General features: G+C 35.7%; 2 protein-coding genes across 5 annotated transcripts in view; one reads left to right on the top strand and one right to left on the bottom strand.

The window, feature by feature from the left end:
- The window catches only part of LOC139950672 (vigilin-like), a 24,761-nt gene extending 15,423 nt beyond the window's left edge, over positions 1-9,338 (top strand). Inside the window, exons 16-24 of one of the 2 annotated variants that reach the window (XR_011787685.1) lie at positions 13-231; positions 901-1,051; positions 1,397-1,524; positions 2,022-2,126; positions 2,801-2,935; positions 3,895-4,119; positions 4,763-4,981; positions 6,022-6,571; positions 6,638-9,338. Coding sequence is in view for 1 of the 2 variants with exons in the window: in XM_071949460.1 (XP_071805561.1) it covers positions 13-231; positions 901-1,051; positions 1,397-1,524; positions 2,022-2,126; positions 2,801-2,935; positions 3,895-4,119; positions 4,763-4,981; positions 6,022-6,258 (1,419 nt within the window). In the remaining variant the exon portion in view is untranslated. Of the gene's footprint in view, positions 1-12; positions 232-900; positions 1,052-1,396; positions 1,525-2,021; positions 2,127-2,800; positions 2,936-3,894; positions 4,120-4,762; positions 4,982-6,021 lie in introns of both variants that reach the window. The other variant, XM_071949460.1, reaches the window with a different exon arrangement.
- The window catches only part of LOC139950673 (anoctamin-7-like), a 44,751-nt gene continuing 38,914 nt past the window's right edge, over positions 8,956-14,792 (bottom strand). For 2 of the 3 annotated variants that reach the window (XM_071949461.1, XM_071949463.1), the window contains one exon: positions 8,956-14,792. In XM_071949461.1, coding sequence (XP_071805562.1) covers positions 14,778-14,792 — 15 coding nt within the window. In that variant the 3' untranslated portion in view covers positions 8,956-14,777. The other variant, XM_071949462.1, reaches the window with a different exon arrangement.

Here is a 14,792-nt window from a genome sequence, read left to right as displayed (position 1 = left end):
TTTTGTTTGCAGGAAAACATCACAGAATGTGAAATCACGGTTGATCCAAAATACCATCGTCATTTTGTAGCTCGTCGTGGCCAGGTTTTGAGAGAGATTGCAGATGAGAATGGTAATGTGACTGTGAGTTTCCCCCGTAATGGTTCTAAGAGTGATAGAGTCATGGTTAAAGGAGCTAAGAACTGTGTTGAAGCAGCTACTGCACGTATTGCTGAGATTGTTGCTGACTTGGTAAGAATAGTAGTCTGGACTTCTAGTCATCTTTACCCTACCCTTTAAAACCATCCAACTTATTGTAATAGTCTAATAATAATGTTGTTTGTCATGTATATTCAAATGAAGCATTAACTTTCTGAATGAGTTCAGATAAATGTAAAATAAAATCTGTTGAAGTTGTAGAATAATTTGTTGTGCTTTTTTCTTTAGTTCTGCAATACCACAGCATAGATCTAAGTATAAACATTTGAGTAGTGTGATTGGAATATAATCCTTGTTATTAATAGAACACGTTGCCTTGGATCGATCGAGTTGGTCTTGAAAAGCGTTTGATACCTTATGTTATTAAATGCAAATTAAATGTAGAATGTAATGATCCACACAAACATGCATCAAAATTACACGGTTTTCCTTTTACGTCGCAAAGAAACACGGTTGGCCATTTTTGGGGGGTCAAAATTTTTACTCCATAAAATGTTCGACCGTGTTAGTTCGCGATGTAAAAGGAACACCGGGCAATTTGGAGTGATACTTGTGTGGATCATTATATTCTACTTTTAAAATATCTTTCTAACCATATGCATTTCTTAACAAACGGTTTAAAAAGCTTTTCAAAGACCAACTCGTCTGACTGTATTGATGTCTACTGATGGAGTCCTAACCGTAGATATTATTCTATTACAGGAAGCTCAAGTGACTATTGAGTGTATAATACCTCAGAAGCATCATCGTAGCATCATGGGTGCTAAAGGATCTAGGGTTCAACTTGTCACAAGTCAGTATGAAGTAGGAATTAAGTTTCCTGATCGCAATCCTAATGCTGACCAAGCTGAAGGTAAGCACTAGTTTTCCTTATTAAATCATCATTAGTGTGCATGTGATGCAACCATTTCTGTAAGTGCAATTGTTTGTACTCGTTTGAGCTTGGATCGTGTGTAAACTAACTTGAGTAATCTGATGTTAATACAAAGTTCGTGAGATATACAACAAAAAAGAAAAATTAAGTCAATGCCCAACATAGGAATAGCTAGGAACATTTATAACTCGATTAAAATGTTGTTAATTGTCTTAATATTTTTCCACTTGTTAAATATCTACACTTCATTACTTCACATTAATATTATGTTTTCACGTATTCTAAATTGATACAATAATGAATATATTGGTTTTCTTATTGTAGAGGGTGAGGTGGTACTGAATGGTGATACTAATGGCGACGCTCATGAAGAGGATAAACCCAAGAAATGTGACACTATTCTGATCACTGGAAAGAAGGAGAACTGCGAGCAAGCCAAGGAAGCATTGGAGGTTAGTTTAGTTTATAATATAATGCTGCACCCCCAATGATGTGAAATAGTCATTCATACTGCCTGACATTGCTGCCAAAATGTTTATTTCTTAAAACTTGTTAAAGAGATGAACTGTGCTTGAATTTGGGGGAAGAGAAATCCACAATATTGCAGTGCTTGTAGCTCAACTTTGATACTGGACCATAATTTATTTTTTTCAAGACCAGAATCAGAATGCAAAACTTTTATAAACAAGCACTAATGATCGAATTTGTCTCATAGATAAATATACTTTGATACTCAACAGAACTGAATTATATTTACAAGACTCGAGGTCTACATTTGAACATAAATTAAAAATGATGTATTGTTCATTTGAGAAACACAGTCGGACTTGTCCAATCAAGACTTTACAGGTCTGACTCTTAAAATCCTTGGCCCCAGGCTTGAAATAAAATGTGTAAGCATTGACATAAAGTTGACGTGTATATAATCTGATGCTATTTGATTTGCTAGAAACTGGTGCCAGTTACTGAGGAGGTGGATGTACCATTTGACTTCCATCGTTTTGTCATTGGTCAGAAAGGAGCTGGTATTAAACATTTGATGGACACATATGAGGTAAGGGTATCTTCTATTTTTTCCATTCGCTAATAACAATTGTCTTCAGAAATAAAATTCATGTTTTATTTGCAGAATTTTTTTTATACAAAATTACAAGATTTTATTTGAAGTGGTCAAATGATTGGTTTTTCAATTGTTACGATCCAAAATTCTCCAAACTGTACGTAAATATGAAAAAGCCTGAATTTTCTCAGATGCAACAAAGAAATCAAGCAAGGTGACACTGATGTAAAGAAAGAACACAGAATCAAAGTGATTTAATGATCAAACTATCAACCACTTCAGTAACCGATTTGGTTTAACAAACATACAATGATTGAGTAATACAAGTGTACATTAAGATTAGATCGGAATACAAAATAAGTATCTTACGGGCTAATACGTCAATCAAGATGCAATACAGGTGAGGATCACAGCAACAGAAGATACAGCGAGGATCACATACACTGGCTCTAAAACGATCATATCCAGAGGTGGTAAATCAGTTCTTTGCCGTACATGTAAAGTTAAAACTACTTCAGTGGGATAGTACCTTGAAAGTCAATTGTTAATGATATTAGGATCTGATTTTTATTCCTGTGTAATATCAATGTAATTCAGCGTCCAGCTGCAAGTTTGGTCTAAAAAACATATGAATATAAAGAATATGAATACCGTTATTTTGTTTGTAGGTAAACATTGCCATACCACCAGCTTTGCAGAAATCCAACCAGGTTAAAGTGAGTGGACCAGCACCTAATGTAGAGAATGCTGTACAAGCATTGAAGGCTAGAGTGGAAGAATTACATCAATCTGAAGAAGATAGAGTAAGTTTATCTTCACTTAGATGTGTGTTTATCACGTAAATCTTAACACAGCTCTCAATACTAGTCAACAATGACATGGAAGTGCTCCTAGTAATTGGTTTAGCTTCCTTGAGTGTTTCAGGTATAATCAATACAATAAGTTCAAGAAATAAAATCTTATATTCATTTTGGTTTCCCATATATATACACCCCATGTGTGTTAGCACTGTATACTCTGTATTTTCCCAAGTTCTGTATAAACATAAAAATTTGCAATTCTAGAGCAGTTTCATACCAACTATACCATTGAGATTGCCCAGTAGCTAGAGGCAGTTCGAATCCTGCAGCGGTGACTGCTTATCTTACGAACCAGTTCCAAATGCATTTAGATATCTTGACTATGGCTCGATTTCACAAAGTAATGAAATTCATCGCAAGACAAATTATCAGTATCTCCATAGTGATTTGTATTGTGACATCACACTTTACTTAGCAACTACGATTGATTTACAGTTGAGATCAATCTTAACTTTTTGTGAAATGGACCCCAGATTGGCATTTTTTTAAATTCCAATTCATACTTAATGACTTATTTGAATAGTGATTCTAGATTGATGCATCTTTCACAATGTACTGGATGATTTAATGATGAATTCCTAACATGTCTTCAGGGGTCGAAATTAAGTGTATTTCCATGGTAGTCAGCAGGGCTAGTGACCAATAATTGTTAGTAGCCCTGATTAGATTTTGGTAGCCCGAAAGACACATTATGTCTCGCGTCACGGCTCAAACTTTACAATACACCAATAACATAGTTCTTTATTGTTTGTGATGATGATTTTTGCATTATTTTTCCACTAGCCCGTCGGGCTATCAAACTGGAAAAATGAGTAGCCCGGCTGTAAATCTGGTAGTCCCGGGCTAGCGGGCTAGTGGCAATTTCGACCCCTGTGTCTTATTATACCATGTCTCTATCACAGCGTCTGCAGAACTACAGTGAGGAGGTTGCTGTTGACGTGAAGTATCACCCTAAGATCATTGGACGTAAAGGACAAGTTATTACTAAGATCAAAGAGGAGCATAAGGTGAAGAATATCCAGTTTGCTGATCGTAATGCTGCTAATCCTAACGTCATTACTATCATTGGATATGAGAAGAATGTTCAAGCAGCCAAGGAGGCCATTTTGGATATTGTTCATAACTTGGTATGTACAATCATTTAACTCTATTTATTTGCACAAACTCAGACCACCTCACTAAGTTGATGACATTGGCCCAATATCATGGAGATGCTTAGTCAGAAAATACTGATTCATAATTTTATGTTCGGCAAGAATGAGCATGATCCCTGTCATAGATTGTATATGTGACATAGTATATTGATAGCCTTTTCTCAAGCATAGGTTTGTTGGGCCTGTTCTATGCAATAGTACCCGATAGTAATATATTCCGGAATTGGTTATCTCACAATCTAGAGTAGAAGAACCAACTTCCCTCGACTGATCTTCCGTTGGGAATGTTTTATTGGATATGGACAAAGTGCAAGTCCAGATGTGGTATCTTCAAATTGTATTATCAAATTTAAGACAAGTTTGACTGATTGGTTTTATAAATGGAACCTTATTTGAAGATTGCATGTCAAACATCCACACATCTCCTCCTAGCTACTTACGATTTTTCTTCACCCCCTGTTCAAACAGTAAGTTGAATTTCCAAAAACTACTGATTTGGAATACAAACCACATGCTTCTCCCCCACCTCTATTTATTAAGATGTCATATTGGATTTGGTATGCGTTTCTCCTAAACAATGTTGAATAAAGTGATTTGAATTTGAATGCATCAACAGGAGGACCAACACACTGTAGAGATTGAGATAGATCATCGTATCCACAGCAGACTGATTGGTGGTAAGGGCAGAGCTATCAATAAAGTCATGGAGTTATACAAAGTGGATATCCGATTCCCTCGTGGTACTGATGCTAATCCTAATCTAGTAACCATTACTGGTCTAGATGAGAATATAGATGAGTGCCAGGAATATCTGCTCAATCGACAGGAGGAATATGTAAGTACATGATCATCAATAGGTTACATCCAATATCATATTGAAGTATTGAACTAATGATACCCAAGCCTTGATGATACTCAAGCCTACATCCGTATGGACTGTTAAAAGGGCTAACCCTGTTTCAGCCCTAGGAGTAGTTGGCAACGGACTCTGGAATAAAATAATTTTAGCCCACACCTTGAAGTGGCCTTCAGGCCTTGTGTGTCTGGCGAATTGCATAAAAAAAATTTAAAAAAAAGTGCCGAGCAGTCTTATTCACCCGACCAAAGCTCTGGTGTTAGCAGCAGAGTGTGGGTTTTAATCCCAGTCATGAGACTCCCTTAAAAGCAAGGCACTTAACCACAGTTGCTTTAAGAGCATTCAGCTCTACCAGTCAGGCTCCTGCTGGATGTTTCCCTACATCCTTATGGACTGTGAAGGCAGTAATACCTTTTCAGCCCCTTGAGTAGGTGGCAACGTGCCCCTGGTGGCAGTTTATCTGAGTTGATAGCCCAAACCTTGAAAGGGCCATCCAGCCTTGTGATGTTAGGTGATCTTTCGAAAATATGTTTTAAAATTTACTACAAAGAACAATATGATCTATAAGAATTGTCCCTACATCAATGTTTGTGTTTAGGAAGAGTTTGTATTCAGCTCATATGGCATGACTGATTATTGTAGTAACTTGTAATTCAAATCTAAGCACTTACAAACTTTCAATTTCTTCAAACTAGGCATTTGATTGCATATCTATACTGCTTCGTATTTGAATGTAGTCAAAAGTCTGGTCACCTCTAAAGCCATTGGACACTTTCGAACCAAACAAAAAAAAAGTTCACAGATTTACAAGTAACCTACAGGGTTTACAGAAGGTAATGGTGAAGACTTCTCTTGAAATATTTTTCCTGCATGGACACAACCCTTCCAGATTTACCACCTTTTGAAATTTTCACTGGATAGCTTTATATCTACATTTACATTGGATTGTTATAAAAGATAAAAAAGTCTACTTTGCCTTTACTGATGGTTTATATTTGGATGTATTTGTATGTGTTTAGTTACAAGAGATGGACGAGTCAGTGGAGTTACAGCAGTATACTAAACCTCCAAGCCGTCATGAAGATCAACAACCTAAAGCTGATAATCCTGGCTTTGTTGTACGTGGTGCCCCATGGAATAAACCTCCTGATACATCTAATACTATGGACTTCCCTAGTATTGGTGTTGCAGAAAACCCTACACCAGCTGTAGTTACTGGATCATCATCATCATGGGGAGCATGGTCTAAACGCTAATCATAGATGATGATGATCATCATGGGGAGCATGGTGTAAATGCCAATCATAGATGATCATCATTTACATGGGGAGCATGGTCTAAACGCTAATCACTAGACCCAGCTAAGAGATGATGATGATGATCATCATGGGGAGCATGGTCTAAACGCTAATCATAGATGATAATGATCATCATGGGGAGCATGGTCTAAACGCTAATCATAGATGATGATGATCATCATGGGGAGCATGGTCTGAACGCTAATCACTAGACCTAGCTAAGAGATGATGATGATCATCATGGGGACCATGGTCTAAACACTAATCATAGGTGATCATCATTTACATGGGGAGCATGGTCTAAACGCTAATCACTAGACTTAGCTTATACATGTAGATGATCATCATTTACATGGGGAGCATGGTCTAAACGCTAGTCACTAGACCCAACTAATAGATGATGATTATTTACATGGGGAGCCTGGTATAAATGCTAATCACTAGACCCATGCTATTAAATGCTTAACTTTACATCCCAGATAAAGCTACTGGCCATATTTTGATTAAGAGCGGAGACTAATATTAAGATGTGTATCAATCTTGATTGTTAAGCAAAGTGTGATACGCATCTTAAGATGAATCTGAATGCTTTGTCAATTCAAGCTCTGCTCTTATTTCGTACTTACATCCTGCGTCATTCTTTATTGGTTTCATTTTCAGCATACATCCGAAGCTTTATGCTGCAATCTTTTTATTCTTTGCAGATGTAACCTTTTATCTTTTCAAATGAAACAATTAATATTAAACTCTTAATGCTGAATGGGACGGATCCTATTATCTTTATTTATGCATCTTGAATACCATTTTGCCTTGTCCATGGATACATGCTTTCTCATCTTAATATATATGACAACAAATAATGGTTTGTTATCTCTCTCAAGTTTGCTACCAAATTAATTTCCATGTTTTAAGATTTGTGTTGGAATATCAGAATGAGTCTGCACTTATTGAAACGATTGAAGAACAAACCTTGATTTTGTGATGCAGTTGGTTTCTAGCAAAGGTGTACATCCTCTCTACACCATCTTAGCCTTCCAATATACTTGAAGACACTTATCTGTAATGTTACCATGTGGACGTTATTCTGGTTCTTAGTCAACGCAATGCAAAGTGGAAATTTGAGGCATGCTGCAAAGGATTCATAAAGGTTATTTCAAACTATTTGAAAACCTTTGATAGCGTTTTTAATGGTACAACTATTCTTTGTAGTCATTTTATGTTTCATAAAAAAACCAGAAATGTATTTGATCACTGCATTGCTATTTCTTACTTACTATTCTCTATGCACTAATGTATATAGTTGACCATTAGGTACCAGAGCAGTACATGTAGTTGATGGTTTGCATTGTATGTCAATTAATACAAAGCAATTAGTTTTAAAGCTTATCAATCAATAAGTATCATCTTAATAGTTTTCTATTGAGAAACATTCCACATCCAAGTTTGTTTTAAAAATTGTGTGACTAATAGTTTTTTATTTGTAGTAATATTAATATTAATACTGCAAAATTTCTTGCTTGACCAAGATTGAAAATCTTGCTACTTTATTTAATTATTTGTCCACTTGTTTGCCTTTTGATTGATACAACTCCTCGCTATGACCAGCTTGACAATTAACAGTACATATCGAGGAGATGTTAAATGTTGATATAGTAATCAACGTGATACCACGCGTTATCCTCACATGTTCATCTTGGTGTAAAATAATAACATAACGTCATCTTGCAAACAGCACAAACATAGAATGAGCCAATATAGCTAGCATTGTATGTATAAATATAATGTAGATATAAGCTGTATTATCTTCAAGTAGGCTGGAATACTTCATTCTGATTGGTCGATATAAACCTGTATTGCACGGCCCATATCACACCCTGCATGCTCTAACTGTGCGTCAGACTAACTTATGACCCAACTGGAATCATAAGTCAATAGTTATGTATTAACATTCCTATGAATGTGCAGCTAGTAGTGGAAGGATTTCATCACGGTGTGATAATAAGAGTGGTCTTAATATCTTTTAAATATGATCTCATACGGCACCTTTGTCAAAAATTGACTTTCTATTATTCCTCATCAATACTCGGTGTAGTTGGTTTTTACAATTGCAATGAAACAAATCAACTAGTGACTAATCCAGCAATAGAATTGTGTTTAAATAAAGTAAAGTGCCAGTGTTACTCAACTCTAAATACACATTCATTTCATTGTAGTGGTGTAGTTAAAACAACTTACTTTTAAATTTTTGTTTTCCTTCTGTTTCATTAATTTGCTTTGTTTAAGTTTAGAGCCGTCTGTTGATTACTGTTAGCAGGACTATTTTTGGTATTCAGAGGTCAGGATTTTTTTCTGTCTAATTTTTAGATCAGTAATATAAAAACAAATTGAACATATATTGTACATGTTTATTTTTCATAAATTTCATCTGGTTTCTTTTCATTTCTTGAACTAAGCAGTAGTTTATTAGAGTTTGGAGGTGATGAGAGACTGAGGTTGGCTTATAGGTCAAACAAATCTAGTTATGGATATATGAAACTTTATCAAATATAGTATTAATGCAGTATTTGTTTAATAACTTTTAATCATTAACAGACTCTTTTTATTTTTGGTCATTACTCGACTGCAATTTGGGGGAACAATTGTAGCATTGATCACTTTAATTATGTGGTTTATTTAATATGAAGCTGGAGTTGATATGAAACTGTGCTGTTTATTTTCAGAGAATTGTGTTTTTGTTTGAATGATTTATTATACACTGCCCAAATTGGAAGTCCTTGCGAGTATTAATTAACCAGGTATAAGGTTAACTACGCAGTGTATTCACCAGAACATCATTCTCTATCTAACGATATTATGTAAAAGAAGTGAATGTTTAAAAGAAATGAAACTAAAGCCAGCCAAGAAGGTTGGATTAATGTACTAGGTTTGTATATTAAGATTAAGAGGTGCCATGTTGGGGAACTATGAAGTTCAGAATCAATAAATTGCAACAATATTGAGAAATAATAAACAATTCAATATATTCTAAATAAATACAATACTGAGTTTTTAGTTCTTAATTTGTTTAATATGTTGTCCCAGGGAAGTTGGGGGGGGGGGGGGGGGGTGTTGTAAACAAGTCATTGATAAAGTAGCATTTAGATTGAAGGAAAAGTACATTGTCTTATACAACATTGATAAATTGACGGCAGAGACAAATATTTCCTGTTAATAAACTTGACGGACCTGTTTGATTGATTGAATACTTGCAAACAGCTGATCGTTATCACCAGTAAAAGATTTAAAAGTACAGTGTTTCCTTATTATTAAAGACACTGTTGGTCATTGTCAAAGAACAGCGTCACTTGGTGTTTTTCAACATGCATAAAATAACAAACATGTGAGATTTTAGCTCAATTGGTTGTCGAAATTGCGAGATAACACTGGAACAAAAAACACCCTTGTTGAACAAGTGTGCTTTCAAGATGCTTCATTTCGGGACCTCACAATCTAATTCTGAGGTCTTTATTATTATAATACAGGGCGAGTCGACCGGGATTGGTTCTGTTTTTCAAAACAAACAAATTACACTGAAAAGTTCAGTAAAGCATTTTAACAAGCACTCTCTTCTGCTAGTTAGAAAGAAAAAGAATGAAGTAAGCATTTCAGCTGTGTACTAAAAGTTAGATTTAGTAAAGCATTATGATTCCATGGACAGCTACAAACATGAGTGCTTTTAGTAAAACAGGCATAACTTCTCTTAGAAATAATCTACGAGTTTCATTCCCTTTTTCAGATAAGCAAGAAAGAATGCCTGTTTCTATGTGCTAAACTGGGGTTTTGAGTGTTTGAGTGTCAGCTGTTGTTAAGTTTTTAAATCTCAATTTTAGTTTTCAAGTTTACCATATCCCGACAGTGTTTACATTTATAGAGCTGGAATTAGATATAATTTGGGCTGTAAATGGGTGCGTTTGATTAGCTTCCCTGGGTCGACCCCAGTCTGCCCCTGGTACATTCGTATAGCTTTGACATCATTCCAGGGGCTCACCCGGGTCAGCCCCTAGTGCCCTGCTTGTGGAGTGGGTCACTTGGGGGTGACCCGAGGTGCATGGCGTCACCAGAGGGCGAGTGTGATCGTTTAAAAAGCTCTTGTCAGGGGCTCACCCGAATGAGCACCACAGGGTCAACATGGGGAAGCTGATCGAACGCACCAAATGAACTTGAGGACATAATTTTACTTGAAGAGGAGATTTGTATCAAAGTATGATGTATCAATACAAGGATGGATTATTACAGACAAAGAAACACCATGTACCTTTATCTATTCCCTACACCATGGTCATACCGTACATCTAAAGGTAGACAAGTTTTAACAAGTTATTATCAACACATTTTAATGCGAGTTACTCAACCACATACAGCCATTGGTCCCGTGTGTTCTGTAACGCATGTAAAAGAACCCAGTGCACTGATCGAAAAGGGAAGGGGTTCGCCCCGGTGTTCCTGGCTGTGGCTGCTGTATGCGCTATATAAGGTTTCAATATTACTATTATTCAATATTATACAAACTCCACAAGCTATTTATGTAAAAAGATAAGGAGTTAGTAAAAATATGCCCAAAAATTTGTACAAAAAGACGGTGAAGAGGAAAGTATTCTGCCTGAAACATCAAAAGAAGGTGTTCTACCTGACCCATACATTGCTTTCTGATGAAGTCTCACGAGGTGACTAAAGCCTGGTTCATACCTCCTGTGAATGCGAAGCAAATAATGGCGTCACAAGAATAAATTGCAGCCTTTCAACTCTAGGTGACTCACTGAGAGTTGTCACCTCAAATTTGGGCATTCGCATTCGCAGTAAAGTATGAACCGGGCTTTAAGTACTGTACGCTTATTGAGTCATTTCAACAGCCACACATTCCTGCAGGGTGTTGTCGGTCCTTTTGCACTTCTCAAACGCAATATTGGTCTAGGCAACTCTTCATCCCAGCAACAGTGTCCTACCTCTAGGATAATTATGTCATGCAAAATACAGGTAGGCCTCCACTATCCATGTACGTATATCGATCAGCACTGTTGTGCATGACTACATGGTTACACCACTCATCCTGGTTACACCACTCATCCTATCGCACTGTCAATCCCATACATAGTGTACCTTGTGTCAAAACAAGATATGGATGCGTGTAACATATTAAAAGTTGAAAAAAATGAATGGACCCAAGTATCATGTACACTGCATGTACACCTCACATACAATCAAACCTACGTGCAGTTTACATGCAGATTTCATATCTCCATCATGTCAAGTATAGTAATAGAGATTTAAATATCTATATAGAACCCAAACATACTCCAAACTTGGAACTAAGTTTCTACAATCATGTGAAATGTTGTATACATTTTAGTTTTATTTGGATCCCTATGAAGCTTGCAATGGAAACACGGGTAAGTACTGGTAGCTACATGTATGCCGAACAACATACCTTGCTTAATAAAACTTGTAATGCAATCACTGACATTTATTGTTGTCAATATCTAAATACTGAAACAATATTTTATGAAGTGGAAGATTTTACCAATAATATTTTCAAGCAAACATTTTTGATCAGTAAATCCAATAATTATAGATAAATATTTGTTGTATATAAATAACATGTAAACCCTACACCTTAAGAAACTTGTCTACACTCTTCTCTCACAATAAACATTTCTTGAAATACATTTGCTAATGTGACATAAAGTATTAGTAACACCTTCAACACAAAACAATGCATACATATCTCCAATAATTAGTATACCTTGATACATTATACTAAATAGTATACAAATATTGCATGCAATATGATAGCCCTATGTAGGACTCTTTCTCTGTACTGTAGTACAAAACGAAAGTGTAAGGCCGCCAGGGCTAGCAATATGAGTGCATTTTGGCAGAATATAATTATGAGGTGAAACTACTAGTCAAGTGAAAATGAAAAGCAAGATTTCACCAGATGATTATATTCAGTGACAATGCTAAGATGCATTCAATAATTGTTGATATAGGCCCTAACTCATGCATAAACCCTTGTCATTTGAAGAAGAAAAAATCACAATAAACACCAAAAAAAAAACATGAAGTCGTCCATTCCACACTTTGAAAATTCTATAAAACCACTTCTCAACAAAATGTACATGCCAACAATGTCCGCCATTGTGCTATAAACTTGCCTGGTTTTGACCTTTTGGACAAAAGAGCAGATTGTTTACATCAGAAATGTCCTACAACTATCCATATAGAACTCCTATAGAAAATATAGGATGACGCTTGATGCATGTTCCACCAATCAAATGACAAGGATCTATGCATATGGTTCATAATAAATAAAACATATATTACACATTATACGTTAGTAAATCCATGAACATGTAAATACAAACTTCTACATGTATCTTTTACCTTGTCTTTAGTTGGTACAGAAAATAATTTATCAAATCTAACATAAACTTGTCATGGTTTTATGTAACATCAGCCTTACCTGAAATGTAAGAAGAAAGTTAAGAAGAAGTCCAGAATACAATACAAAGTGGTAAAGAAATAAATACAAAATAAAATGTAAAAAACACATCGAGGGGCGTGGGTTAAAAAAAAACAATTATCCAAAAACTTGATTGAAAAGATGAGTCTTAGCTCTTTTTTTTGGGGGGGGGGGGGGGGGGGGGTAAAGAAACGGATGATTTTACTTGTGCTGGTGTGGCGCATCGAGTGAGTGAGAAAGATCGGTCTCCCCATGACTGATTGGATATGGGCTCAATAAGGAGGCTAGAATTGTAAGACTGGAGTTTGCCAGGAGGATTGTATGAGCTAAGAAGATCATCAATATATGCAGGGGCATTGTTGGTGAGCGTTTATACAGGAAAAGCAGAAGTTTATACTTAATCCTACTAATTTATAAGTTTGATCCTACTGCTTACTGGTGACCAGTATAACTCTTTTATAATAAGCCAAACATGGGAGGACTTTTTAGTCAAGGTAAACCTAAGCAACATAGTTCTTGGTTTGCTGAAGACGTTCAATTTGAGTACAAGGAAGACCGTAAACAAGTGAACTCTACATGTCAAGTCTGAAAACTATGACAGAGTGGATTATTTGCTCAGTTGCATTTTGTATCAAATATTTCCTAACTTTGCCTATACATGTATTACGATTGTGAAGTCATAGAACAAGCAATACCAGAAATATGCAAACAAATAGTCTTGGAATTAGAGTCAAATATAATACCAAGATTATGAAATTAGAATAACAGTGTTTTTTTGTGGAGTCACTTATTAACATGGGGAATGGAGACTTTAGAGAGTTTTTTATTGCAAACCAAGTCTCATAAAAACTTTTGAATGTTAATAAGAAAACATGTTAGTTACAAACCTTGAAAGACCTTGTGTGTAGAGTATAACATATCAAATAGTAAACCTCAATAATAAACCAAAACGTAAAAGAATGGTAAACAAAAAGCCAACAAATGGAAATAACATAATTCCATCCGACTCTCAATCACAGGCAAACCACATATCTCTTTTGACTTAAAATCAAATGATGATTTGAAATAAGATTTGACATCTTGGTGTTATGATTACAATCCACAACCAAATCCTGAGATCTAAATAATTAGTTACATTCATTTATTTAATTGCAAATGCTGTCAATTCACACTAAGGGTACACTTTGCATATATTATTCAAATTTACACAATTTTTATTCTCCACAGCTTCAAAATATTGGTTTAAATCAATTTGACAGAGAAATTTTTCAAAGCAATACAAATTGTGAACATCTAAAAGATAAGCTCAGTGTCTCTTACAACCAAACTATCCCATTCAGGATTTGTATCCAAATAGTTATCAGAGAAATTAGAGAGGTTTCCCAAACGGCGGATACAGATACAGATATGATAACCGTATCCGTTCACGTCAGCCACGTGTTGGATTTTGTTTCGCAAAATATGTGTTACTAAACATGCTTGAAGCGCTTGGGTTCATCATAAGTGTTTTCCGTCAAGCATGACCGATAGACACACTCCTGTATCCGTTGCTGTTGTGTGTGCAAAATACAATAGTCGCAGATACGCGTCACGTGAACACACAAAGTGTCGACGTATCAGTATCTGTATGTGTATCCGTAGACTTGCAAAACCTCTCTACTATAGAAGATACTTGCTATTTCAAATGACAATTGAAATATTTACATGTTATGTGATTGGAAACTACTGGAGGTACTAGCCTTTCCAAATGACAATAAATCTACCTAAATTGGAGTAGCCTTAAAGCCTGATTAATGAAGACATCAATGTTTGACATGCATCTTAGAAGACTAGAGTTCTTTATCCATCAGTCATCCTTTGGTCCTTACAGCATTACTTGAAATGAAATCATAGTCAATGATCAATTCAACAGCGCCCTCAAGGGTTTGCTAATTGGGTTAGTTGTGTACACAGTTATACCTATAGTCAGTGTGTGTTGTCAGAGTTTATCAGC

This window comes from Asterias amurensis, chromosome 18, assembly GCF_032118995.1.
Source record: "Asterias amurensis chromosome 18, ASM3211899v1".
Classification (NCBI taxonomy): domain Eukaryota; kingdom Metazoa; phylum Echinodermata; class Asteroidea; order Forcipulatida; family Asteriidae; genus Asterias; species Asterias amurensis.
The sequence above is the reverse complement of the archived record's forward strand: the minus strand, read 5'-3'. Positions and strand labels throughout refer to the sequence as shown.